At 40.1% G+C, this 27,536-nt stretch overlaps 4 protein-coding genes across 5 annotated transcripts; 2 read left to right on the top strand and 2 right to left on the bottom strand.

The window, feature by feature from the left end:
- Positions 1 to 5,598: 5,598 nt before the first annotated feature.
- Positions 5,599 to 7,503, top strand: LOC129348960 (uncharacterized). Its single transcript, XM_055010774.1, has 2 exons — positions 5,599 to 7,287; positions 7,432 to 7,503. The coding sequence occupies exon 1, from the start codon at positions 5,660 to 5,662 to the stop codon at positions 6,944 to 6,946; it is 1,287 nt and encodes a 428-aa protein (XP_054866749.1). The 5' UTR covers positions 5,599 to 5,659; the 3' UTR covers positions 6,947 to 7,287; positions 7,432 to 7,503.
- Positions 7,504 to 7,555: 52 nt separating this feature from the next.
- On the bottom strand, positions 7,556 to 10,064 carry ghrh (growth hormone releasing hormone). Its single transcript, XM_023261328.3, has 4 exons — positions 9,906 to 10,064; positions 9,590 to 9,680; positions 8,789 to 8,893; positions 7,556 to 7,664 (listed from the first exon to the last, which is right to left on the bottom strand). Exons 2-4 carry the CDS (start codon positions 9,664 to 9,666, stop codon positions 7,556 to 7,558), a joined length of 291 nt encoding a protein of 96 aa, XP_023117096.3. The 5' UTR covers positions 9,667 to 9,680; positions 9,906 to 10,064.
- Positions 10,065 to 12,541: 2,477 nt separating this feature from the next.
- Positions 12,542 to 19,864, top strand: cdk5rap1 (CDK5 regulatory subunit associated protein 1). The gene is made up of 13 exons (XM_023261319.3): positions 12,542 to 13,310; positions 13,407 to 13,510; positions 13,595 to 13,629; positions 13,762 to 13,862; positions 14,831 to 15,041; positions 15,157 to 15,277; positions 16,392 to 16,622; positions 16,818 to 16,915; positions 17,022 to 17,077; positions 17,638 to 17,768; positions 17,884 to 18,033; positions 18,880 to 19,020; positions 19,519 to 19,864. Exons 1-13 carry the CDS (start codon positions 13,016 to 13,018, stop codon positions 19,654 to 19,656), a joined length of 1,812 nt encoding a protein of 603 aa, XP_023117087.1. The 5' UTR covers positions 12,542 to 13,015; the 3' UTR covers positions 19,657 to 19,864.
- Positions 19,865 to 20,190: 326 nt separating this feature from the next.
- Positions 20,191 to 27,423, bottom strand: LOC111562660 (bactericidal permeability-increasing protein-like). Of its 2 annotated transcripts, XM_023261317.3 has the most exons (17): positions 27,331 to 27,423; positions 27,185 to 27,239; positions 25,908 to 26,021; positions 25,705 to 25,819; positions 25,487 to 25,618; positions 25,237 to 25,392; positions 25,055 to 25,118; positions 22,932 to 22,992; positions 22,762 to 22,853; positions 22,501 to 22,677; positions 22,363 to 22,422; positions 22,108 to 22,275; positions 21,946 to 22,013; positions 21,803 to 21,845; positions 21,661 to 21,724; positions 20,992 to 21,068; positions 20,191 to 20,851 (listed from the first exon to the last, which is right to left on the bottom strand). In XM_023261317.3, the coding sequence occupies exons 3-17, from the start codon at positions 26,011 to 26,013 to the stop codon at positions 20,810 to 20,812; spliced, it is 1,425 nt and encodes a 474-aa protein (XP_023117085.1). In that variant the 5' UTR covers positions 26,014 to 26,021; positions 27,185 to 27,239; positions 27,331 to 27,423; the 3' UTR covers positions 20,191 to 20,809. The 2 variants fall into 2 exon arrangements, with proteins under 2 accessions (XP_023117085.1, XP_054866914.1); XM_055010939.1 differs by lacking the exon at positions 27,331 to 27,423 and having other exon boundaries at positions 27,185 to 27,323.
- Between the last annotated feature and the right edge of the window lie 113 nt (positions 27,424 to 27,536).

The following is a 27,536-nucleotide window of genomic DNA, read 5'->3' on the forward strand; positions in this document are numbered from 1 at the left end:
GCACCTTTCTGTATCTCTGATCGCTCTGGATGGATGTCAGATCCTCTTTATAGGTTCCTTCATAGATATCCGACTGACGCTTCATGTAGCTCCCACTTTCCTCTCTGTTGGGAAAACACAAAACTTTCATTGTGTTTTTCTTGCCGGTAAACTCCTGTTGGACTGTCATTCCTCTCGTGCTACCTGTTGAGCTGAATCTCAGGACATGGGACCTTTAAAAAAAAAAAAAAAAAAAAAAAAAAAAAACTACACTTCCCAGAATGCACTGGTAGCAGCAAGGAGGGACCTGACACCTGGTGCTTGACAGCTTGACACCTGATCAGTGATCACTGATATAGAGCACCTGGGAAGGACTGGGGGAAGCTCAGCCAGTCTGGCAAACACACTTCAGAAGAGAGACACGAGGAAAGAACAAAGAAGAGCCAAGTCCACTCATGGATTCAGTCCAAAGACGCCAATGGTTGGTGAAATGTTTATTTGCTTTTTATGTGCAAGTTTATGTTAACTGCACTGTATGATTGGTTGATTTAAATGATTAAGAGACTAATATGTAAACTTTTTGGTTCTGTGTTTGATGCTATGAATGTTGTTTCTTTCTTTAAAGGTTTACAACCTATTGAAATACTCTGACCAACCAACTAGAAGGAAAATAAAGTTTTGTGTTGGAAGTTTAAAACTGAGTTGTCCTCGCGTCCTTTGGAGGGAAAGAGAGGTGGACTTAACAGTTGTAAACCACGCGGAGCAGCCTGGCCCTGAGGATAAACGGCTTCAGAACCAGAAATAAGCTGTTGACGCAGAGGAAGTCAAGATGGCGGAAGATGTCCTGGGGAAGTCGGTCAAGGAGCTCAAAAAAGAGAGGACCACTGCAAAAAGCAGCTTCACCAGACAAGCCAACTTCATTTCAAGAGGAGCAAGCAGCATGCTTCAAGTGGAATTAAAGGAGGAATTCACTAAACTTTCAGACTGTTTCAGAAAGATGCTCAATGCCAATGATGATTACCGGATTGGACTGGAGGCTGACATTAAGACTGAGAATGAGGAAGCAGATCTTGATGAACAGCAAGAGGCCGATATTGACAGATCTGTAAAAGAAGGTGAAACAAAGTTAGCAGAAATAAGAGACATTGTTCAAACAAACCTGTGGTCAAGGTACGGGAAGAGTGAACTTGATGTGGCAATCCTGGAAGCAGAAAAAGCCGCTGATAGAGCGGCTGGTGTAACTGTGGAAAGCAGCAATTTGGAGGGCTATGAAGTGCACCTCATTCTCTTGGACAAAAGAGTGAAGGAGGCCATCTCAGCAATGTCAACATGGGAGAGATGGATCCCTGCGGAATTAAAGGATGAACTGGATGGAAGAGTCAAGGATGTGAGAGCATCCTATTACAGCCTTGAATTAAGGAAAGCTGACTTTGCCACTGCTCGGATGAGGGATGAAAAACTCACAGGAGTGAAACTACCACCCCAACTGGCAACGCCCACACCAATGGTGAGAATCCAGCCAATCACTCTACCTATCTTCAATGGAAACAAGAGAGAATATCACAGATGGAGGAAAGACTGGGAAAGCCTGCAAAAGCAGGGAGAGACATCTGGTTCAATTGAAGTTAAGAAAATTCAACTCTTGGAGAGTGTGGATGACAAAATCTCAAAAGATCTCAGACTTTCCACCTATACCACTGCCAATGACATGTTCAGAGTTCTGGAGAACAGATATGGCAACAAGTTAACCATCACTGTGGAAATCCTTGAAGAGCTGGAGAAGATGCCACATGTGAAGGGGAACCAGCCAAGAAAGGTCATTGACCTCATACAGTCAGTGGAGAAGGCCCTAGCAGATCTCACAGAATTAGGAAACTCTGGAGCCATAAAGAACCCACTGGTAGTTAAATCCATTGAAAGTAAGTTGCCTGACTTTATTAAGAGAGACTGGCTGATGTTCATGGTCGAACCTAGAAACAACGTCACATCAGACAACCACTTTGACATGCTCTTGAAGTTCCTGAAAAGTCAAGAAGAAATACTAGAGAGACTCGAACAGCTCAGGACTGTGGAGAAAACGGAGAAGACAGATCGTTTTGACAAGAAGTACGAGAGAAAGATTGCCTCAACAAAAACCACAAAGAAGGAAAAACTTGATGAGGTATGTGGTGTTTGCGGTGATGGTGGGCACAACAACAAAATCTTCTTCTGTAGAAAGTTCAAAAGACTTAAGCTACCTGAAAAGAAAGCTGTATTGAGAAAGCTGGGAGCATGCAGGAAATGTCTTGGATGCCATGATGAAGATGGATACTGCAGAGACACTTTCCTATGCAGAAACAAAGACTGTAAAAGGGGAGGCGATGCCCCAGACCACCATTTCTTCCTCTGCCCAAAAGGAGAAGTCAAAAGAGGTGAAGAGGAAAGGAGTGGAAAATACAGCAAAGGTGAAAGCACACTGACGGAGGAACAAAAGCAGATCTTGTCTGAACTTACCCCAGAAATGGCAGATCGATGCAGGAAAGCTTTTACCAACACCAACAAGACCACGGGGACATTCGATGCTTCAGGCCAGTCTGACCTACTGCAGAGAAATGGGCTCGCTGAACTTCCTGTCATTATGATGTTGATGCAAGTCACTGCAAATGCAGGGCAGAAAATTGGGACTTTAATTGACCTTGCTTCAGATACAAACTACATCACCCATAAGGCTGCTGAAAGACTGAGGTTAAGAAATGAGAAGATAACCTTAGTTGTGCATGGAGTTGGTGGAATGACCATGAAGGTGAACACACAAAGGTATCTCCTCAAAGTCAGAGTCAAGACTCCTAAAGGAACAGAGAGAGCTCATGAAATGGTCTGCTACGGCTTGGATGAAATCGCCAGAGTGCATCAAGTAATTGAACCTGAGCAATTGAAAAAATTCTTCCCAGAAGTCAAACTTGAAGAATTGGAAAGGCCAGAAGAGGTTGAACTTCTCATTAGCCACCGAGAGGGAAGGCTCGCTCCCCAGAGAGTGAAAGTCATTGGAGACCTCGTCTTGTGGGAGGGTCCATTGGGGAAAACAGTGGGTGGAGCGCATCCCGACTTGTTTGAAGAAGTGGAGGTGACAGCATATGAGTCCAAGACACACTTTGCTCGCTCCATGAGGACAGCAGCTGTCAAATATCAAGAACTCAGAATTCATTCGACTGACATAGCCCAGCTACAGCAGGAGGACATGGCTCAGACCAAATTCACAGCTTCCAGTAACCGTAACTTCCTTGAGTGGTGGCACTGGGACAGCATCGGCGCTGCTTGTGAGCCAAGATGTGGAGGATGCCGATGTGGAAACTGTCCACCAGGAGGAAAAGAAATGACCCTGGCAGAGGAGATGGAGCTTGATGTCATTAAAAGAGGCCTCACCTACAGAAAAGGAGATGCTCACACACCATCTCCACACTGGGATGCAAAGTATCCTTGGACAGTAGATCCAGCCTCTCTTCCAAATAACAAAGGTGCAGTCCAAGCTTGTTTCTTAAGGATGGAAAAGCAACTGAGCAGGGAGCCAGACTGGAAAGTTGCATATGCTACACAGATCCATGAAATGGTGGAACGAGGTGCGGCCATACAACTCACCAACGAAGTCATGGACCAGTGGAACGGACCAGTGTGGTATGTAAGCCACCTGGTGGCACCAAACCCTCATTCAGTGACAACACCAGTTCGTATTGTATGGAATAGTAGCCAGAAGTACAAAGGCGTGAGCATGAATGATCTTCTTCTGAAGGGACCAGACGTCCTCAACCCTATCAGAGCTGTTTTGCTGAGGTTCAGAGAAGGAATGCATGCAGCTCTAGGAGACATCAAAAAGATGTACAACTCTGTATGGCTGGAGGATCGCGAGATGCATCTTCACAGGTTCCTCTGGAGGGCCAGCCCAGATGAAGAGATAAGTGAATATGCAATTACCAGAGTCAATATAGGAGACAGACCGGCTGGTTGCATTGCTCAGGTGGCCATGAGGGAAACAGCCAGCCTGCCCAACTTTGTTCACTTGGAGGTTGAACGCAGAGTCATTGAAGAGGACAGTTATGTGGATGACCTTTTAACCTCCCACAATGACTTAAACAAACTCAACAAAATCACAGCAAATGTTGAAGAGATCTTGAAGGCTGGTGGTTTCTTCCTCAAACCATGGGTCCGGTCAGGGCAGAGTGGGAGGCAAGGGATAGAGACAGAGGCTCTAACAAAGAAACAAGATAGAACCTTTATTCTTCCAAATCAAATGAGGGATGAAGACAACAAAGCTTTGGGCATTGGCTACCAAATTGATGAAGACAAGCTCTACATGTTAACCTCAGTTAACTTTTCCAAAAGAAAGAAGAAGATGAGGATTGGAAAAAATCTTCTCAAAGAGGAGGTGAGAACTGAGACACCTAATCCACTGACTAGGAGGGCTCTCTTAAGTCAAGTGGCTGGACTGTATGACCCAATTGGCTTAGTTACACCTGCCAAACAGAAGGGAGCAATTCTTGTTAGAAAGGCATTCCAAGAGGGAAGGGGTGGCAAGCTAACCCAAGAAACCTGGGACCAACCTCTTTCAAACAGTCTCAGAGAAGAAGCCATACAGCTTTTTGAAGAATATGTGCAGCTTGGACAGGTAAAATTCCACAGAAGCCTCACGCCAGCTGACTGGAAAGGAAAACCTTGGGGCATCACATTCTCAGATGGAAGTGAAAAAACCTATGGAGCGGTTATGTACATAAGATGGGAGACAAGTCAAGGCACTGAAGTTCGATTGGTGGAATCAAAGGCCAAGCTGACACCTCTGGATCAGAAGGGAGAAGCTGTAAAAGCTGAAATCTGTGGTGCTGTCTTCGCTGCCAGGATCAGGAAGTATGTGGAAAAACATGCTCGAATGAAGATCGAGAGATGGTTCCATCTACTTGACAGTCAAACAGTCTTAGGAGCCATTCAAAGAGACAGTTATGGGTACAAAACCTTCTTTGCAAATAGAGTGGGTGAAATCCAGAAGGCTGGACCAGTGCAAGACTGGTGGTGGGTCCGTGGAGAGATGAACATAGCTGATCTCATAACAAGAGGGGGCACTCCTGAAGATTTGAAGGAGGATTCCATATGGCAAAATGGACCAGAGTTCCTGAAGTGGCCTGTGGAGGAGTGGCCTATAAAATCAGCTGGTGAGGTCGCAGCTCATGCCAGGGAAAGTGTAAACAAGCTTCAGAGGAAGGCTTTCTCAAGTGCGTTAACAAGAGCTCAAGCAAGGAGTCGTCAGCAGAAGGAGGACCTACAAACCACTCAAAGTCAAAAAAGTGAAGCCCAAGAGGAAAAACCTGTGGTAAAACCAACTCTTCTTCTAAGAAGGAAGCCCACTGGCTGGGTTAAAGATACTGTGGAAGTAAGAAGATTCAGCAGCCTGTCCAAACTGGTGAGAGTCGTCGCCTGGGTTTGCCTAGCTGCCAAGCAGTGGCTGAAGAGGAAGTGTCGGGCCCCAAAACAGTCAAAGTGGGAGGAAACATCACCCAAGCAAGCTGTGCTGACTGTCAGCGAACTTGAAGATGCACTCAATGACATCTTCCTTGCAGCTCAAGAAGGTGCAGTTTTTCCTGACACAATGCTAAGCAGATTAGCGGTATACAAGGATGTAAACTCTGGACTGCTAGTTTGTGGAGGCAGAATTCAAATGTTCAATGAAGATAAGACGGCAGTACCAGTTTTACCCTTTGAAGCATGGGTGTCTACATTGCTGGCACAAGAATCCCACAAAGCAAACCACGAGGGAGTGGCAGGAACTCTTCTCCGGATGAGGAAGAAAGCCTGGGTGATAAAAGGCCGAAGACTTGCTAAGAAAACGGTTGACAGCTGTGTGGTCTGCAGAAAACATAAGGCAAAACAGTGTCAACAAATCATGGCTGACCTGCCTCTGGAACGAACTGGCCCAGCTGCACCTTTTGAATTCACCACCATGGACCTGTTTGGCCCTTATGAAGTTAAAGATGAGGTCAAGAAGAGAACTAGACTCAGAGTATGGGGAATCGTCTTCTGCTGCATGGCTTCCCGAGCCATACACACTGAAGTGGTGAGTGACATGTCATCAGAAGGATTCCTGCTAGCCTATCAAAGATTCACTTCACTGAGAGGACACCCAAGGAAACTCTGGTCAGACCCAGGCACTAACTTTGTAGGGGCCAAGCCTGCTCTGGAACAGCTTCACAAGTTCCTTGACCGACTAAACAAGTATGAACTTGAAGACACAGCTGCCAAACATGGAACAGAGTGGTCTTGGAAGATCCACCCTGCAGACTCCCCGCATAGGAATGGTGCAGCAGAGGCAGCTGTTAAAGTAGTGAAGCGGGCATTAAGCAACCTTGGTGGAGATGGCGTTTTTTCATGGGGAGAATTCCAAACGTTCCTCTTCATGGCAGCCAACCTTGCAAATGAGAGACCCATTGATGCAAGAACTCAAAGCAGAGAAGACTGTATAGAGTACATCACACCAAATTCTCTGCTTTTAGGACGTGCAAGTCCAAAGGGAGACCCTGGAGATTTCCAGTTTGAAGGCTACCCCTACAAAAGACTTCAAAGTATCCAAGCGGAAGTAAACAAATTCTGGAGGAAGTGGAGCCAATTGGCTGGCCCTAATCTGTTCATAAGGAACAAATGGCACACCGAAAATCGAAACGTTGCTGTTGGAGATGTGGTCTGGTTGGCTGACCAAAACGCCTTGAGAGGACAGTACAAGCTGGCTAGAGTGGTCAGTGTTAATGCTGACAGCAAAGGCATTGTAAGAGATGTGCTTGTGAAGACTTTTCCCAGCTATCCTGTTCCCATCACAAAGCCAAATGACAAGAAAGGGCCCACAAAGGAAAAAAGTGCAAGAACCAAGAGGCTTCAGACGAAGATCCCAGCCACAATTCTTCATAGAGATGTCAGACGCCTTGTCATTCTACTTCCCACTGAAGAACAATGAGAGGTGTAAAGGACTTGTGACCTCGCTGAGTTTGGAAAAACCAGGAGGTCAAGTGGGAGGTGTTGAGCTGAATCTCAGGACATGGGACCTTTAAAAAAAAAAAAAACAAAAAAAACAAAAAAAAAAACTACACTTCCCAGAATGCACTGGTAGCAGCAAGGAGGGACCTGACACCTGGTGCTTGACAGCTTGACACCTGATCAGTGATCACTGATATAGAGCACCTGGGAAGGACTGGGGGAAGCTCAGCCAGTCTGGCAAACACACTTCAGAAGAGAGACACGAGGAAAGAACAAAGAAGAGCCAAGTCCACTCATGGATTCAGTCCAAAGACGCCAATGGTTGGTGAAATGTTTATTTGCTTTTTATGTGCAAGTTTATGTTAACTGCACTGTATGATTGGTTGATTTAAATGATTAAGAGACTAATATGTAAACTTTTTGGTTCTGTGTTTGATGCTATGAATGTTGTTTCTTTCTTTAAAGGTTTACAACCTATTGAAATACTCTGACCAACCAACTAGAAGGAAAATAAAGTTTTGTGTTGGAAGTTTAAAACTGAGTTGTCCTCGCGTCCTTTGGAGGGAAAGAGAGGTGGACTTAACACTACCTACCCCAGCCGTTTGCCCATGATTGTCTGAAGGAACTTCCTGGCAGAGATTTGGCCCAGGACCTTCCTGTAACTGTTTGTAAAGATGGCATCGGCATGGCGTCCTGAGCTAAAATCAGAGCGTGGACAGTTCATGTCAGTTCAGTTATCACACAGCAGGATTCTTGAGTGAGCAGGAAAATAAAATGCAGCTCAGGGATACAATAGCAAAAAGACAGTTGTAAGATTTATGTTTATCCAGACATGCTGCAGTCTATATGCAGTTGTACAGCTTAAAGGTTCACTTCAACAAAATTATAAGGAGGCATATTTAAATTAAAATGAAGATATTTTCATTCAGATTGAAGAGCTGTTATTTGTCACGTGCTCATACAATATGTGCAGCGAAATGCAAAATGATGATTCTCAAGGCTGTGCAATAGCAAGAAGACACTATAAGGGACAAATCTTTTTTAAAAAATGGAAAAAAAATCACACATAAATAATGAGGTAGATCTTAAACTGAAGTGCAGAGTGCGGTTATGTGTGTGTGTGTGTGTGTGTGTGTGTGTGTGTGTGTGTGTGTGTGTGTGTGTGTAGACCTACATGTTATCATTTACATATTTACATCAGTCCAGTGTGCTGTAGTACAGATGAGGTGCTATATTTATGATTCTTCTTTGCCGTATCTCACAGTTTCTTTTGGAGCAACCTTCTAATGAATAAATAGTCCAATAAAAGCAGTTAACATGGGTAGAGTGTATAAATTATGTACTGAAACGGGGACAACTACTTGAAAAAACTTCTTGTACATATTTTCAAAAAAAGTAAAAATCTTCCAAAAAATACAAAAGATATCTAAAATGATTACATATATATCAGTAAAACTTGTAATATTTTCTTTAAGAACATTCACAAAAAAATCTACCAAAATCCAGTGAAATTCGCTGGATTTTGGTTGATTTTTTTGTGAATGTTCTTAAGAAACATTTTTAACATTTCTTTTTTTCCACCAAAAAATGTTCACAGATTTCCCAAAAATGTTGAAAATGTGGACATCAGAAGTTTCACTGTGAAAATATATATTTTTTCCCACATTTTCAAACTTTAAAATGGGTCAATTTTGACCCGCAGGACGACATGAGGGTTAAAGGTAGAAACCTGAAACTAACAACACAAATACATATGTTTGTTTGTATAAGCACACCTGTAAAGTAATGTTTTACATAAATCATTCTCTATTGACATACAGACCGCAACTCTGCTCGCTCCCTGGGAGGACGTCTGTCTTCCTCCAGCTGCTCTGCTGGATTCTTTATGGAGGATGTCATCAGGATGGACGTATCCCTCTGACCAAACCTGAGAAATATCCATCTTAAGTCCATGAATACACAGCAATTTCTTCAAATAATTTCATATAAACTTTTATAGTGTATTGATAAGTAATTTTATTCTATCTACAACCAGAACACAAACATTTTTTTGTAATTGTGCTTAATTTTAGGCAGAAAATATCATCAGTCTGCAAAATGCCCTAAAAATTACATATTCTGCAGCTTTGGCACCGGACGCTTTGAAACACGGTGACTGATGCAGACATCTTGACCCCTTTTTAGCATAACAAGAGCAGAGCACAAAGCTATGACATGCAAAGTAACCAGTGAAGGGTTTACAGCATCACATGCTATGATCATGAGAGATGATGATTCTTTCAGCCCCTGATGACAGAATGGATCAATGCTGAGCTCAGATCACTGTTATGTTGTGCCAAGATAGCCATCTCCCACTCCACTTTCTAACCATTTCATCTGTTTTCTAAAGCTCGGCAACAATATGGAGGTAATTTATGGAGTGAATTTGCATCATTTTTCAGGCATCTTTAAAAAAAAACAAAGTAATAATCAACAGCTTTGTGGATTATTTCTGCTGCCTTCAATCGCCATCTCTAGAACTGAAAAGCTAAGTTAAGCAGCCAGAAAGGATTTTAATACAAAATGTCTAACAATGGGAATGAACAAGACATTAAGAATTTTGGGTGAATTTGTCAGCACTTACCTAATGGTTGGGTACAGCGGGGAGCCTGATAAAGACATGACCAGGCAACAAAACAGCAGCAGTGCAGCTTTCCCCATTATCACAGCCTGTCCTGGCAAAGAGTGGACAGCCAGAATAAATGACAGCAGAGATTACATTTGGAAAAAATGCTGAAACCACAGTTTCCTTCAACCATCCTCATCGCCCCGCAAATGGAAGTGAAGTTGAGTCACGCAGAGATGCGCGCCGTGATGAGGTATATCAACATTTAAAAGTACAGATGCTGCAGATATACACCTATGCAATGAATTTACAGTGTGTTGTCAGAGTTACTTACTGTGCAAATTCTCAGCGTCCCTGCGGTCCCTCTATTTGGTGCCTTCCACTCTCATCATCTCTCACTGCCAGGAACGACGGGAAGAAAGAAGCAGTGGACCAGTACTGTTTGTTCACCCTCATCCATGTTCAGTTTATACTGAACCTGTAGCTCCCAGTCACTCCCACATCACACATGATCACTCTCTCTCTCCCCTTGAACTGAACTGTCTGCATGCTCTGTCCTTTTATATTCTCTCACTTACTCAAATTCAAGCTTTTTTTCTGGCTATACTATAACTGAAGTCAGAAATATGAAAATTTGCAATCTATTTTGTTTTTTATCCTTTTCAGTCAGGCTTATGATCGATTTAATTCTTCTTAAAACAAGTTTTATTTATTGATCTCTATTTATTCACTTATCTACATTTACATATATTTTTAAAAATTAATATACAATTTATTACTTGATTTTCATCATTACTTAGTCTGTTTTTATCATTTTTGGCTTTCATTTCATTTCTGTCTTTATCTATCTCTATTTTAATAACAGATATTTAATTTTGATATTATTTAATTGTATTTCTTTTAAAATTTTATTTAGATATCTATTTTATTTTATTTTATTTTACCTCATCTGGTGGTTCCTCATTGCAGGTGTTAAATAGGATGCTATGTCCTCCGTTGTTCAATTCCTGTGTTTTAGAGCCTTTTATTTATAAAGAAAGTTGTTTGTACTGTCTTACTGCATTTTTATTTCTGCTACCTGTCAAGCACTTTGTGCTGCACTTTATTTGGATGGAACATGTTATATAAAAAAAAGTCTGATTAATTGACTGATTGATAAGTACAATAATTCAAAAATGTGAGAAATTATGATGACAAGCGGTTGGCATGTAATAATATTTCACAACACTGTAGATTTTGCAGTAATTACATTAGTCATAAGTGCAGTATTGGCTCTGATGTAAAATTAAGAAATCAACAGTTGAGATTTGCTATAGTAAAAATATAGGTCCCACAGTAGGACCTCGTTGCTAAAAAGTCAGTATTTTTTTCAACACTTTTTCAATTCTGACCTTTATTTTCGATTACAGACTTAATCCTCCTTAGCATGGAGGAAATAAAATGTCTGGAGAGATGTTCTGCTATTCCTCTTCAGACACTCTTTGTTGGAGGGGTTGTGTTTCTCTACTTTTCTCTTTAAAATACCCCAAAGATATTCTACAGGATTAAAGTCAAATGAATCATTATTATGCTAGAATATTCTTCTTCCACCAAGCTTCTGCAGACTGGGAATCCTCACATTTCCACCCATGTGCTTCACTGTCAGGACTATGCATTCACTGTGGTTGTCCCGATCCAGTGAACACCAAACATGCTGGACCTCATCTAAACAAATGAACCCAGATCTAATTTGACCCATCGAGCTGCTTTTCACATTCCTTAGCAAAAATTAGTCTTGCAATTTCAATTTTATGCCAAAATGTCAGCAAGTTTTTTTTTTGTTTTTTTTTTGTGGGCGCCATCCATCGTGGTTGATGTTATGCCATATTCTTCACACTGTCTGAGCTGTCACAGCAACTTTGATTTCCTTTGAGAATGCCAGTGCCAAGTCTGAAACACATGTATGTCTGTCTTTCAGAGCTATATTGTGGAAGTAGGAAACTATCTGTGGCCCCATTTTAGAAAGACGGCCGCTGTGGTTTCATTAGTGGCATTATAGCTCGTTCTATACCTCCTGATTACTGCTGCAGCTGTGTTTACACATATTTTTAGTGGGTTGTTGATCTTTCTATATCCTTTTCGTCTCTGTGAAGTTTCAGTGTCTGAGTTTTCAGCTTCCCTCTGTAAATTATTTTACACATGGAGCCACAACGCAGACATGCAGACAGACACAGCCCCAAGTTGTGTGTTGGTGATCACAGGTGTATTCACTTTTGCTGCATTGAGTTTCTACTTTGGGGCCTGTGTTTTCCTTCTAGTATTTCCAAAGTATTTGTTTTTAGTTGTTAATAAGAATAAGAATTAATGTCAAGAATTACTTGACATTTAAGTGATATCACACAGAGGTTACTGACTTCTGTTGTATAGTGTATGATACTGAAAGCTATTACAGCCAATACACAACTTTTCTGGCTAGGAACGATGCATTATATGAATGCAAAATGTCTGAATGATGGAAGTTGCTCTGTAAATCTGGTAAACATGCACATAACACACTGTACATTGATAAAAATGTCTGATTTTCAAAGAGTATTGATTGAGAAAGCTAGTTTGATTTGCAACAACAGGAAACAACACATTTTTCAGTATAAACATGTAAGCATTTGAAATATTTTGTTTCATTCTGTGTTCTTTATTTATTTTAAATTCAGACTAGTTATTTTTTGCACCTCAATCCACATTGGTTTAGTTGTATTTTGTTTGTTTCTGTGTTATTACTGGATTATTATGATGTCATTATTTGTCATTACCAAGTTGTAATTGTCTGTCTGTTTCTGTCTGATTTGCTAATGTATATTATGCTTTATTTATCGCTGATGTGACATTAGTAAATGCTGTCACTTCAAGATTCCACAGCTTTCTGTGACATGCGGAACGTTCTTTACGTCAATAAGCTTTTAAAGACGGACCGTAAAGTGGGACGCATCGCTGAGGACGGAAATATTTGGCGAACGGACAGCGCTGGAGGCATGAGGATTTTCAGTTTGTATTCGTCCAGAGGGGTGTTTTGGTTCAGTCGTGACCGCTAAAATTCAACCGAACAGCGAGATAACAGCAGCCGATACAAAAATATTTTTCAGCAGCTAAATTCAGAATAATGTGAAACGTAAATGTTAATAATGATAGTTTTGGTAGCACAGTAAGAGCTAAAACGTCGAGTTTTTCCCAAAACAATCATTATTATGGTGTGACATTTTTTTATTTTGCACAGTAAAGGGTTTCTATAACCTTAAGTACTTAGAATAAGGAAGCACTTATTTCTTCAGTGGTGTTTACTCAGCGTAGCTTTTACGCTAACTCGGCTAACAAGGACACTATTTACACAGTGTTGCTTAGCAGCTAACTCCTGTAAATAGTTGTTCATTTAGAGATACAGAAAAAGACAAAGCCTGGAGCTATCTAAACATGAAATACCTCGGTATTTTAAAACCCTTGTTTAACGTTCCTCATCAGTGGATACCTGTCAGGTGTGTCCAGCCCAGATATTGTTCTAAATCAGCCAACACCACTGTCAGTTCAAGAGAGAAGAGAACAACTGTAGGCAAGTTCAAGAATCACATATTCTCTGGTCCAACTTTTCAGGATTTTATCAAAGGGCTTAATAATAATAATCATAATAAGAGTTTTGCTGTTGATGGAGAACATTCAGACAAACATGATTATCTTCCTGAACACTTGGACATGGGGAACTCCAGAAAAGGTCAGTCTGCATGATTGAATGCCATCTTCAAATGAAATATGTGTTGGGACAATGCTAGACTGGTGTTTTTTTTTTTTTTTTTTTTTTTTTTTGCAGTGTATTTTGAAACCTATGGATGTCAAATGAATGTAAATGACACAGAGATCGCTTGGTCCATATTACAGAAGAAGGGATACCAACGCACAGTTTATCTAAATGAGGTACAGTTGACCTGTTTTTATATTTTGCCTTTTTGTTATCACTTGTTTCAACACGATTAGCTTACAGTACTTGTGTACTCGCAGGCAGATGTCGTCCTTCTAGTGACATGCTCCATAAGGTAAGATAACAAACGTGTTCTATTCTAAAACATAATCGAAGAAAGTGTGTTTTCAGAGGCAGTTTTTGTGTTTTTACAACTTAATTGCCAGACAGTCACACTAGTGGAAACAACTAAACTCTTTCTTAATAGAGAAAAGGCCGAACAAACTATTTGGAATCGTCTACAACAACTAACAGCCATGAAGAAGAAACGATTAAAGACCCACACACCAATGAAAATTGGGATTTTAGGTAAGTTTCCTGAAAAATGTACACACAGGGAATCGATTAGTATTTGTGACCAAGGAGACCTTGTCCAGTGAGGTTCACAGACCTCGCAAAAAATTGGGACATTTTCTGTCGAAAGGAGTTTTGTGAAAAGTGTACACATTACGTTCTGTAGAGGAATATTGCCTGCAGTACAAATAAAAGAGTTTCTGGAATGAGATGTCACAGCTGAATTTCCTAAGTGGGTTTTTTTTTTGTTTTGGAGCAAAACTAAATTCTGTTCCCCTATGAGTCTAATCTCTCATATTAAATCTACCTAAACAGATACCACCTAGATTCTTATTTGTATTTTATTTCATTTGTGTACTTCTGTACCTTTTATGAAAATTGGATGATGTGACATTTTAAATTGAGGGAAAAGAAGTTCACCACCATGAAGCACTGTAAAGTTCTAAAGGACAGTAATATGGCACGTCAAATAAATACACTGTAGTGGCAGGTCACTTTTTAAATTGTTATTTCTGTGAATTATTTTAATTTATATTTGCTTTTAGTTGATGGTTCAGTAAGCACTGACATTCCTGAAATTCAAAAATTCAAAATTGAACTGCATTTAAGCAGCAAAACTGAAAACTCTCTGCAATAATCAACTTCTTTAGCTGAAAGTAAAACTGTAGCGACAGCCCTGATTGTGCTGGACTCATCTGGAACAGGGCTGCTTTGTTGCCAACAGTTTCATGGTAGAAACTGTGAATCTGTGCTCATCAGCTCTGTTTGCTGTGCAGTGAAAGCATTTAGGTTGGCTATGATCCCAATGACATATCAGGATGTAAATAATGACATTGCTGCTGCTTTTCCACCTGACTAAGTTGTGCACAGTCGCTCCCTCAATTTGGAGACCGTGTGGATCCTGCTGCTGTCTGGATAGAGTTGTTTAATAAAGTGTGACAGCAGAGGTTTCAAAGATATATTAATGGTTTTGTGTCTATCAGGTTGCATGGCAGAGAGACTGAAGAAAGAGCTCCTGGAGCGGGAGAAGCTGGTAGATGTTCTTGCTGGTCCCGATGCTTACCGCGACCTTCCTCGTCTCTTGACTGTAGCTGATGGAGGTAATCAGGCCAGCAACGTTCTGCTGTCACTGGAGGAGACGTACGCCGACATCATGCCCGTCCACCACGCTCCACAGGGATACAGTGCTTTTGTGTACGTTGTTTATCAACAAGTATGGTTTTTGGAGGAAGTTATTCACCCTCCAGATTTCTATGTCTTTTTATATTGTCTCCGCTGATGATTTTGTGTGCATCCTGTGTGCTGGCAGGTCCATCATGCGAGGCTGCGACAACATGTGCAGCTACTGCATTGTTCCCTTCACCCGAGGGAGGGAGAGGAGTCGACCTGTTAGCTCCATCCTAGAGGAAGTTCGCATGCTCTCTGACCAGGTACGTTATGTTCAGTTAATATTGACAGATCAACTGCTACCAGAGTAAGAAGAAAAAACTAACATTACAGTGCAAAGATTTTAAACACATTGTACGGACTACCAACAACACGGGGCTGCAGCAGCTATAGCAGGAAGGAAAGCAGGCTGAAAAAAAATGCAGACTGCGTGAACATTAACGTTAGATATGACTATGATTGCAATTACATATCTACTTAAGTTAATGTGTTGCCTAGATGTATTCTCCAAGAGAACTGATTGGTCAGTAGGTGTTTCAATATGTGGGGATCTCTTTACCTGGAACATAACCTGCTCTGAAGCAGTTCAGGCATTCAACATAAGTTACTTTGGTCATCTAATCTGATAAGAAGTGAAAAGCCCAAATTAAACCTGAAGTTACCTTGATAACCTCAAATCCTGCTTTGGAATACAAATCTCTGGTCTAGCATGACTACATATGTGGAAACAGTTTTGTGTTTTTAGAGGGAGCTGAAGGAATTTAGATGTAAGGCGGGAAGAAATTTTGAAGCAAGAATGAAGAGAAAAAAATTGTTCATGAAGTTTAGTTTTATTTTAGCCCTTATAATTAATGCTTTCAGTCTGCCTGACTAGTTAGTGTGAGCGCAGTGTTTTTCCTGCATGAAGGCAGACTGAAATAATATTATAGCCAGTCACAAAGGAAAATCACAGGTGCCAGAATAATAAAAATTGAGAATAAAATCCATTTTTTAAATCTGTTTTGTTAATTGAGGTTTAATTTCCTCGAGCATAACAAACATTTTTGATAATCAAATGGACAAAAAATAAGGAAAATGTATAGATTGCTCTCAGATGAGTTTGGCTTTACTGTATGCAGACTTTCATAAGCATGATCTATTGTGAGCCAGTAAAAAGTCGTGTGTGTGTGTGTGTGTGTGTGTGTGTGTGTGTGTGTGTGTGTGTGTGTGTGTGTGTGTGTGTGTGTGTGTGTGTGTGTGTGTGTGTGTGTGTGTGTGTGTGTGTGTGTGTGTGTGTGTGTCTGTGTGTGTGTGTGTCTGTGTGTGTGTGTCTGTGTGTGTGTGTCTGTGTGTGTCTGTGTGTCTGTGTGTCTGTGTCTGATGGCTTTTTGTTGTCAGGGTGTAAAGGAGGTGACGCTGCTGGGTCAGAATGTGAACAGCTACCGGGACACATCAGAGCAACAGTTCTGTGGTTCAGACCCGACCAGGCTCAGCCGAGGCTTTAAGACCGTCTACAGATTAAAACAAGGAGGTGTACGCTTCTCCGACCTGCTGGACCAAGTGTCACGCATTGATCCTGACATGAGGATCAGGTTCACGTCTCCTCATCCCAAGGACTTTCCTGATGAGGTACATGATAAAGTTAACTCTGCTTGTTGGCATGGCTGTAACGTCAGATAGACTTAGTCTTCAGTGTTGATTTCTAGCCATCAGGTTACAAATATAGATGTTCAGTCTGTTTTTTCTGTCATTTTTACACAATTTTTATGTCTTTTCCTGGTTCTTTTTGGCTTCCTGATCTGATCTGCGTGTTTGTGTTTTCAGGTTTTGCATCTGATTGCGGAAAGAGGGAATATTTGCAACCAGATCCACCTGCCAGCCCAGAGCGGAAGCAGCCAGGTTCTTAAAGCAATGCGCCGTGGGTAAGAGACCAGTTTCTTTTGAAATGAAACAGTGAAAGCAGTTCTGTAAAAGCTCTAAGAATGCGACTAAGTGCTCTAATAAAATGTCTTTTCCTTAAATGTACAGTTACACCAGAGAGGCCTACCTTGATCTTGTGAAAAACATAAAGCAAATCATCCCAGGTAGGTTGAAAGGAAACATGGTTTTTCCTTTAATTTGTCACCTGAACAAAGATCTTCTCAAACTCAAAGTGCACAGGATTGTGCACTTTTGTGCGATTTTTGACATGTGCCTGAAGTGTGATTTGGAGGTGAATGCAGAAAAGGGAGATCCTAGTTTCACCCATACATTTCTTGACTGTCGTATCCATTTTCTGACCTTGACATGCCATTGGCACACTTAAAAAACAAAACCAGCTTTTTTAGTTAGCAGCTTATCGACAGGCTGAGTTGGTCTGTCCAAACATGGCTAAAAAAAATTCCCAACTACTGTAAGAAAAAGCCCTCTCTTGATGTAAAACACAGCTATCTGAGTGGAAAAAAACATCTCGTGCACTGAGTGGGTATAGAGTATAGATGGATAGATATACGTTGAGTTTTGCCCCCAGTGTCAAATCACATTGGATGTTGGGCAAATTAAATATTCCTGAGGGAATGTGATATTTTCTTGGAAGGTTAGTTTTGAAATCACAAGAAACCCTTTAACCCTCATTAGGTTAACTTTAGCTATGTTTGTGTGTGAGGTGTGAGTCTCAGCAGCGACTTCATCTCGGGCTTCTGTGGTGAATCCGAGGACGACCATCAGCAGACGCTGTCTCTGATCAGGGAGGTGGGCTATAATGTGGGCTTCCTTTTTGCCTACAGTATGAGAAAGGTGAGCTTTTGTTCCACCACTAGTATAGCCTTCACTTTAAAATCACATCCGAGTTTATAAATGATTGAGCTTTGCCATTTTGGTTTATGTGCCGTCTTGTGGTCATCGCATTTAGAAAACCCACGCCTTCCACCAGCTGCAAGACGACGTGCCAGCAGAGGTGAAACAGCGCAGACTGGAGGAGTGTATCAGTGTTTTTAGAGAAGAAGCTGTGAAGGTTAACAGTGGCCTCATCGGCAGCACACAGCTCATCCTGGTGGAAGGAGTGAGTACTGCACACGAGTGGCTCACATGACTGAAGCCCTCTTTTTAGACAGAGGATACGTAACATTTCTGGCTTCATCCATTGCTAAGTATTTGTCATGTACATGAGAACAGACAGAAAATCAAGCGACATATTATGCATAATACCACAATAATAAGACAAAGGCTACATCTAAGCTAACAGCAGCTTATCAAACTTTCTGAATAACTAACTGACTAGTTTATAATTTTCTAAACACAGAAAATAGCTAACACTTTACTAACATTTTAAACAAACAACTGCTGTAATGGAGCTCAGGATTCAACCTAGGAACAACTGCTACGTAACAGATAATTTAACTGCAGCTGATAAATTTTGACTGTGAGATGAAGAAAGAAACATGGTGTCCTGCTGTTAGATCCTGATCGGTCCTGTCTCCATGTCGAGGATAATTTATAATTCTAAGTAATTAATCAAAGTACTGGCACTGCTGTTCTGCATGCTTAAATGTGTGCAGCTCTGTCAGTTTGGAGACACTTATATGGACTCTGCATCTGATGCACACAACTTGAATTGTGTCGCTTGTTTGTGTCCATCTAGTAATGTGACTGCATGCAGTTCAGACTTGTGCAATGCTGAAAGTGATACTGATACAATGTTCAAATACCATCAGGTATGTGAAAAAGAATCTTTGTCTGAAAGGGGCTTAATAGGTATGCTTTGATTGGATTGTTTCCTATAGATATACAAAAATTGAATGGTTTGTAGCGCTTCTCGTCATGGCTAAAAGTCGTCATCCTGCATCACTGCACTGGGTTACTTTAACCGTTTCAGTTCTGCTCAACTGTGGTTTCCATTTTTATGCAGGAAAGCAAAAGATCTGCTGAGGACCTGTGTGGGAGAACTGACGGCAATATGAAAGTGATTTTCCCCAAAGAGGACGTTGCTGCTCAGCCTGCAGAATCTGGCACAGCGCCGATCTGTGCTGGAGACTATGTGCTTGTGAAGGTAGGCTGGACTTCATGCAGGTACAGCTTTAAAGAGTCAGAGCATTTTTACATTTTCACAAAATGGAGCCTGACTGCTGATGTTATACCTGGATTTAAGTTTATCATAAATACGTACATATGTTTGGTTTTATTTAGCGTCAAAGATACCGTGTGTTTACAGTCCTATAAAAAGAATGTTGCTGCAAGTGTAAAATGTAGCCAGATGCCATTTAAATGTATTTTCTTCCAATAAAGTGGCAATATCAGTGTTTCTATTGTCCTCCAAAATTCAGTAGTGCCCAAATGGACATGAAAAAATGTCTATATATGCATCCAAATCTAAAAATTCCATCTAATTCCATCTGTGACATATCAACCGTAACATCAACACACCGTTTACAGCATGTTTGCTTTCCTAGCTGTCAGTGGCAGCATGTTACTTCAACAATCATCTCTGTGAAGATCTATAAGGCAGATCTGTGGTATTTAAAGATTTATTCTTCTTTCTCTGCTACAGATTTTATCGGCCAGCTCCCAGAGCCTGAAAGGTCGAGCCCTCGGTCATTCGTCCCTGAGACGCTCCGTGAAGCACCGTGAGACTCAGTTTGATGAATTTGTGGCCTCAGACACAACCATGATGGAAGCATATCACTGACTGACAACGGTGACACCACATGAAACAGACACATTTCCTTCTTCTCTGGCTGTTTTTGTGGGAATATTTGTCAACTTAGACTGCTGTGATGAGCTATAATAACCTCAATGTGTTATTTATACATTCAATTCCAACTATGTGTATGTATCTATGTATATGTTGAACTATTTATTAAAAAGCTATTTGGATAATGTATACTTTACTTAAACCCCCTCTGGTCAAAATCAAGTTTTTTCTACCTTGTTAAAATGTTCTTGTGTTTATTTTAAACGTGGGAAAATATATCACTATGTATATCATAACTGAGTCTCAACAATACAGATTTGGGCTTTCTAAACCTAATCCCGTCAACATTTATTGTATTATTCTTCTTAAAAATTGGTCTCCATTTGCAACATGTATGGCTAAATTACTCTAATATAACTTGAACTTGAATAACAGATTAGTTTTACAGTATTTGAGCAGATTCATAGGTGAGCTGGTGTGCTCGCGGTGCAGCAAAGAATGAAGCAACAGTGTAGAGTTACATCAAAGTCATTTTAAAACAGGAAGGATTTATTTTTCATGGAACAAACTTCCAAAGATGTCATTTTGATACACAGAGATGAGTTTTTAAGGGTTTAATTAACAATCAAAGAGAGACTTTAACACAAATTACTGATGGCTGTGTTTTGTCTGAAGTGGCGATGTTTGATGCTGTGGCGTTTTTACAGGATCCTCCAGACTGCAATAAAAATGTCAGCACATTTGCCGAATCGCTCTGTCAGTGACAAAGTTGGAAACTGAGGGAGAATTCACCTAAAGTCAGCAGCAGAAAGTGCAGTGAAGTGCATTGTAAGGCACCTGTTCTTTCAGAAGAGGTTATTGTGGTGACAGCAGCAAACAGTGTCCTGAAGAATTTCTCTTTTTATGACAAGACTGCAGTAACTCTGATGCCCTCATCCACATTTCACAGGAGGAAAAGAATATAAAGGAAAAACAAAATTGAGAAACCAAAGGTGATCTCCAAAGCTGGAGTTTCTTATTCTTTTAGGAGAATTAAAACTCATTTAGTTGTTTCTTTCAAATTTCTGTCCAGCAAATGTCCTCCAGCTGTGATTGTTCTTTTATTGTGACAGACCCCAGAGCAGAAAAGAATCCTCAGGAATACAGTTCAACCCGTGAACTGAACATCTGTCCCGATCAGCATGTAGTCCTGGAAAAACAGTGAACAGCTTTGAGGTAATGAATCTTTTCTACAAAGTTCTAATTGTCACATTACGTCTTATTAAAATCCCTGTCATACAAGAAATGCAATCAAAGGTATGCTGTCTTACAGAAAATATTAAGACTGACCTTTAGGACTTGCAGCTGGGAATTCACAAGCTTCATTTTTCCAATCGTAGGAAGAGGGTACCCTTTACCAAGTTGAACTGTGAAGTAAAATAAAGTTAGATCAGTGTGTCACAAACATGTGGCAAACAGCATAGTGATATTTACCAGCAGTGCTTGTATAATACCGTTTAATTATGTGGCACAATGAATGCAGCCCAAAATACTTCACATAAAACAGATCATTGACAGATAAATATGAAAAAAAAAACAATAACTGCAACACACAAGACATTTAACAATCCAGTTATAATAAAAAATCAACTATTTTAAAGTATAAAGACATTAGCAGTGTGCAAGGGTTACTCTAGTAAATGCAAATCCACACTTAAGAGCAGTTTTTAAATGATTCCACCACTGACAAAAACTGGCTTGACATGAGTTTCAGGAGTGTGATGGGTGGTCATGTCGTCTGAACATACATGATCAAGTACGGTAGTGTTTTCCACAGCATTGTACTACATTCAGCATTTTTTAAAAACCAAATATGAAGCTATCACTTGTTCAATCTTCCTGGTGCTTTGGCTCTGCTGTAAAAATGCAAATATCAAGCCACCGAAGGAACTTGTACCTCTGGGGAAAGTTCCTAGACAGCTTGTGGAACATTTGGTAGAAATGCACTTGAAAACTCACCATTCAGTTTGGGTATCACTACGACTTTAAGGAGCATTTGGAGCATGTTGTCGAGAGATCTGACCTGCAGGTAGGATTAGAGTTAGTTTACTATTTAGTTGTTGATGGTGGAAACAGATGTGTGTTGAATTGCAGCTCTCACCTGAAACTGTCCTACATAACTTGTACCCAGGGTCAGATTCATCCTGTGCAAATTGGGCAAAATTAGAAGGTGATGTTCATTTATACAAGGACCTTTTGACCCCATTTAGTCTGTGTTGGTTTTATGTCTTTTTAGTTACTCACTTGTTGAGGGTGACGGATCCGGCCAACCTCATTCCACTAACAAACACATTGGCACTGACGCTGGTCTCCTGTCAGGACAACGATGGCAAAAAAGCATTTTTCTAAATGACGCAGAGTCATTCTTTAAAATAACGTTGTAATCATTTCAGCTGTGTAACTTACCAAGTTTAGAACAAAAAGTGGGGAAAGTGTGGAGTTGGGTTGGATGGCATAAGCTGTCACTGTGGCCGTGGCCTGAATCGTCACATTGTTGGGTTCAAAAGTGATGATGGGATTTTTCACCGTCTTCACCAACAGTTTCATCATCAGGCCTGGAAATTTCTGAGCAATCTATAAAAAAAATCACATAGTGATGCTATTGACAAATTACCTCAAATGCATATGCTGCTTTTTTAAATTAGCTGAATGTATTGTCACCTGAGGGATGAAGACTCCAAATGTTCTGGTGTTGAGTCGGAAAGGTGAACCTTTTGGGATCTGTAGTGGTGGAGAAAGATAAATCAGTGAGATGTCCTGGAAGCAGGTGTGTCAGAGATTTAAGAGGAGGCAGCTCACCATGTCATCAGTGATATACAGGCTCAGGGCTCCTGCTTTGTCGTAGACAAAAGCTGCAGAGTTGGCAGTGAAGACAGACATGCCGATGTACAACATGTTGTTGATCTGCGGCGGCAGGGAAAAGTCTTTGGGGGAGAATGGAGGCTCCTGGTGCCTACCAATGTTGTAAAATTCACCCTAAAAATGGACAAACGCACAAAAATGTTATGAGTTTATGACAAAACTTGATAGATATATGTGAAGTGATGCACATTTTGTCACCTTCAAGCTCAGATCTATAGAGGAGTTAGAAATGATGGGCGATGACACCATGGAGTATTCGATCTCTGCATACTGGTCCACCTTGGCTAGGACTAGAGAAAGACAGAAAGTCACTTTTACGGTCGACATCAGAGGAGCTTGAAAATGGCTCACAGAATGGGATGGTTTACCGTTAAGAGTTTTCAAATGAGGGTTTAAATCAGACACTGCGTCGGCCACCAGAGGGCAGATCTGCAGCAATAGAGAAGCTTGGTGTTAAAGTGATTTCTGGCAGGACAAAAAAGTAAATAAATAATTACAGGACCTTTTGTAACATAGTTGACAGGTATCATAGTTGACATTTTTGCTGTTTTCAGGCCAAAAAGAGAAAGATTCCTCTAAAATATTATATATACAATTGAGTAAAAGTAAAATTGAAAGTTATTTATAAAAATATTGTTGTAAACCTGTTGACACTTGACTCACACACTACTTTATATTAAATAACTCAGAAAGCCTTGGAGTCTCTCCAGTCTTTTCTTCAGGAGGAAATGACATCACGTGGAGCAGGTCATGTGATCTGGAATTGACACACTTTCTAGAGAGGTGTTTTTGTAATGCGAAACTTAGTTGAAAGTGATTTCTCGGACACAGATATAATTTGTGATTTTCCATATAAAATTTGATATATTGCCTAAAAAGAAATATCTGTCATGATTATCTCAACTTAATAACAAGAACACAATCAAAATATTTTTTGAATAAGCTCATTTTATTATTGTTTCGCTAATTAGAAGGTGGTTGTTATTAAATTTGGACGGTTATTTAGTTGACATTTTAGTGATATCCAGTCATTTTTTATTAATAAGTGATTGTTTCCATAAGAAGTAATTATGGAATTTGTCAAGACATGATCATCATGGACATTAAAAAACATGATTTTTTTTTTTTTACTTTTAATAAAAATGTATGCAAGATATATCCTGTGTACTTCAGAAGTCCCTGAATTATATATTGACCCAGATACAGAACATTTCAGTGAGACTGTCACCAGTAAGGGGAGAATGCCTTCTCAAAATGCATATTTTATCCTCAACTATTGCTTTGTCCATAATTTCTAACTTAGTTAGAGAATATATGGAAATGTGCAAATATTTGAAGACATGTTTGAAGTTTGCAGTTTCTGTCATTAGTTGGGGGTTGTTTGTTTGGTGGTCAGTGAGAACTTTAACTCTCCTATGTTTTAAATCTTGAAAGGAACATTTCGGTTTTTTTAGAGCTAATTTCTCAGTCTGAGAGAAGTTTTAAAGCAATCCAGAGCGACTCATGAAGGATATTTCAAATTAATCTACATGCAGACTGTTACTCTCACCATCAGACATTTTGTGTTTCCTGATTGTTGACATGATGCTGCATAATCTCCGGCACACAACTGATTTCATGACAACTGACCTTTTTGTTCCATGGAAAAATTGAAGTACGGATTAAATTATCATGATATAATAGGAAAATCACATGATGGGTCACTGAAGCAGACTGTGGTGTTTTTTTTCTGGTGCAAACATGATCAATTCTTCCTCAGTAACACTGTGTGAATGCATCAAACATTGAGCGACAAGGACGGTTAGGGTTGAGAAAGTAAGGGTGAATTGACTTTTAATTTATTGGAATATTTGCAGACATCTATTTCTATATCTCAATATTGGCCAAAAAATGAATCTGACTCTTACAAATAATTACAGAAAAAATTAAATACATATCGATGGACTAGGATTGTGACGAACTTGAATTTGCACTCGATGTTTAAAGAATTCTCATTCATCTCTTTTTTTAGTCCCCATGAAGTTTTTGGTTAATATTCTCTGCTGGTCTCACAACTGTTTCCAAGATGCCAAGTAGCTTTTAGCTATTAGAAGCATGTTTGAAAACTCTGGTAGCCTCATGGACAGGACACAATGAGGTGAAAACATGACTTTTTGAAGGTTTTGACCCCAGCCAAATCATGGAAAGATCTTACAATGGCTATGGCAGGTTACACTTTGACTTTGTTCCTTCTTACAAGCCTTCAAATTGAGATCAATGAATCCCTAAATTCCAAAACAATTGAAGAGTGGCATGTACAAGCATTTTTGTAAATTTGAAAACATTTTAAATGCAGGACTTGTAATTTCACAGTCATGCATTCATGTTTTTGTTATGTACTTACTGAGTAGGTTCCTTCATGATCCTCAGTAGAAGTGTGTAAAACTCTGATTTGCATTTAGAAACTGTATGAATGTGACCCCAGTGTTGCATAAGGTTGGTTTGTCCTCACCTGTTTTTGGAGTGCGTTACGCAAAGCCTTATCAACAAATTTTTCGAAGAGATTGTACAGCCAACTGAAACAAACCACAGGAATTACATGAGTATGCAATCTGTCAAGCAGGACAAGTCAAACTGGGGAATCGCATTCGCTTACAGGGGTTCAAAGGTAAGACTCTGCAAGTTTTCTCTCACCTGGCTCCACCGTGGAACTTGATTTTGGCGCTGCCAACAGTAGCTGCACAGTTGACACTACTGACGGCTGGTCGTCCTGTCTCATCACTCTTGATGGCAATGCCTGTTGTGATTGTGAGTCCGTTTACATTCAAGTCAAAGGAGCCACTGTCCTTTCTGTTGAGAAATGAATGAGTCACTGCCGCAGCATTTGAAAAAAAAAAAAGAAAAGTAAATACACTGTGTAAGGAAGAGCTCTTTTCTCACTCACATAAACCGGAGGTACTTGACCCTCCAGTGTCCATTCAGACTGATGTATGCATCACCAATAGACAGTTTGACTGCAGAACCCGGCACCAGATCCACTTCAGACTTTGGTAATCCAATGTTGGTTATTTGCATACTGGAAGAAGCAAAAATGATGGCAAAGGCAGTAAATATTCCAGTCCATTTGAATTTAGTTGTGCGTTGAGTAAATTGACGCCTTACTTTGTCAAACTGTACTGGACTTTGCCGATGGGAGACACTGACTGCGATCCTGAAATGTCTGGCACTTTGATGGATTTGAGTCTCGTCTGCAGGGCAGCCATGCCCAGTAGTTTTCCTGGCAACAGGTAAGAAAATTTGATGACAAATCTCGATGCTATCAGATGGACGTACATTTACAACTGAAAGAGAATACTTTTCCTTACCATATTCAATGCCTTTTTCTGTTAGCTTGACTTTTACTCCAGGATTGGTGCTCAAGGCTGCAGGGATTAGAGCCACCAGCAGAGCCAGCCAGCACCTCAGGAGCATCTTGACTTCTGAGAGATAAAGGACAAGATCATCAGCAAAAACAGGCAAGACTCTGCTTTTTGCTGTTTTTCAGGAAAATTGTTTGAAAAGCATTGAATCAAGGCTTAATTTCGGAATAAAAATATCTATATAAATGTAAATACTAATACAGTAACATACAGCTACATTTGAAATCCTACAGCAGAAAAAGTACAAAAGTAGTTAGTGAAGGAGAATAGTAGTGTTTCAAAATGCTATTTAAGTAGTTGTGTACTTTTCACCACTGTCCTGGGTTGGGTGGGGATTTAGACCTGTGAAAGAGCTGACTGTTATTACTGCAGACACATGACTCCCGAAAAGTCAGCAGGCAGACAGTAGTTTTATTAAATTAGGCCTAGATTCAAGGCCTAGTTCACAGTTTTTATCCACTTTGAATATGAATATTTGATTCAGTTTAGAAAAGTTACAGGGTTTACAAATAAAACAAGCACCACAAGTCTGGTGTTTCAAGATACATGTGTAATATCTCAGTTTAATCACACCTATATGGCTTTAAATCTCATTTGTTACATGCTTTTTACCCACAATCTCGAGCTCCATCAGCCAAGCATGAAAACAGTCCAATCAATTCTATCTTTTTTTTCATTTGCAGGCAAAACTAGAGTTCCTTTAATTGCCGTGTAACAGAAGTGAATCTAAGACGTGGGACTTAAAAACACTTATGTGTTGCACTGGGAGGGAGAAGGTGAGCTCTTTTCAGTTCCTTCAGAAACTACATCTAAAACATAGTGTAACAGAACTGTTTGGCAGAAAAAAAAACATACTGAACAGTTTGAAACTAAAAGCATTCATCTTTAAATGTACAAACCAAAACATTATCACTTTCTTTGTTTTTGATGAAAGTATTTACTGTATTTTTAAATGCAAAAACACTTTGAACACTGACACAAAATATGAATCACATCGGTCCTAACTTGAGTTGTTAGTTGAGTAACTACGGCACAGTGCAATATTCTATTACACAATAAACAAATCAGAAAAAAATGGGATGATTAAGAGCAGGAATCAACTTTTGTTAGAAAGATCTTTCCAAATTACACTTAATTTCAAGTTAATCCACACACATCTTGACTTAATTTGTCATTAAATCTCTGCAAACTGCCATCTACAATCAGCACAGAGTGACTCTTACCTGAAGTACTGGTTTGTCAGGACCCGACGATTTCTCCTGATGTGTCGGAGTGTGACTGCCGATAAAACAGAGTGAAAGAGGAAGAGAGGCACATGGCTTGTAATTCACTTACTGATCCAGGAACTGAACTGTGCGAGGGGACTTACCCAGTAACATTAAGCAAGTTTGGAGTTTGTCTCTAAACTCAGTCCTGGTCTGGACTCTTACAAAATATTAAGAAATCACAGAACAGTGGTGAAGAAATGTCTTATCTGAGTCTTGTTTACATAAGGACAGACTGAAAACTAAAGTAAAGCCGAAGATTATTTGCCTCTTGCAGGAATATCTGCTTTCTAGTTCCTCTGGTGAATTT

Source organism: Amphiprion ocellaris, chromosome 5 (genome assembly GCF_022539595.1).
Source record: "Amphiprion ocellaris isolate individual 3 ecotype Okinawa chromosome 5, ASM2253959v1, whole genome shotgun sequence".
Classification (NCBI taxonomy): domain Eukaryota; kingdom Metazoa; phylum Chordata; class Actinopteri; family Pomacentridae; genus Amphiprion; species Amphiprion ocellaris.

What these genes read in the sequence shown, in the direction of transcription:
- LOC129348960 (XM_055010774.1), top strand. Translation starts at nt 5,660, where the DNA reads ATGTTCAATGAAGATAAGACGGCAGTACCAGTTTTACCCTTTGAAGCA.
- cdk5rap1 (XM_023261319.3), top strand. Translation starts at nt 13,016, where the DNA reads ATGAAATACCTCGGTATTTTAAAACCCTTGTTTAACGTTCCTCATCAG. An exon ending in CTAGTGACATGCTCCATAAG is followed by an intron (nt 13,630 to 13,761) that starts GTAAGATAACAA and finishes CTTTCTTAATAG; the next exon opens with AGAAAAGGCCGAACAAACTA. An exon ending in TTGCCTACAGTATGAGAAAG is followed by an intron (nt 17,769 to 17,883) that starts GTGAGCTTTTGT and finishes CATCGCATTTAG; the next exon opens with AAAACCCACGCCTTCCACCA.
- LOC111562660 (XM_023261317.3), bottom strand. Translation starts at nt 26,013, where the DNA reads ATGCTCCTGAGGTGCTGGCTGGCTCTGCTGGTGGCTCTAATCCCTGCA. An exon ending in TGTATATCACTGATGACATG is followed by an intron (nt 22,423 to 22,500) that starts GTGAGCTGCCTC and finishes CCACCACTACAG; the next exon opens with ATCCCAAAAGGTTCACCTTT. An exon ending in GGATCCGTCACCCTCAACAA is followed by an intron (nt 21,846 to 21,945) that starts GTGAGTAACTAA and finishes CAATTTGCACAG; the next exon opens with GATGAATCTGACCCTGGGTA.
- ghrh (XM_023261328.3), bottom strand. Translation starts at nt 9,666, where the DNA reads ATGGGGAAAGCTGCACTGCTGCTGTTTTGTTGCCTGGTCATGTCTTTA. An exon ending in CCGCTGTACCCAACCATTAG is followed by an intron (nt 8,894 to 9,589) that starts GTAAGTGCTGAC and finishes GATATTTCTCAG; the next exon opens with GTTTGGTCAGAGGGATACGT. An exon ending in AGGGAGCGAGCAGAGTTGCG is followed by an intron (nt 7,665 to 8,788) that starts GTCTGTATGTCA and finishes CTCTGATTTTAG; the next exon opens with CTCAGGACGCCATGCCGATG.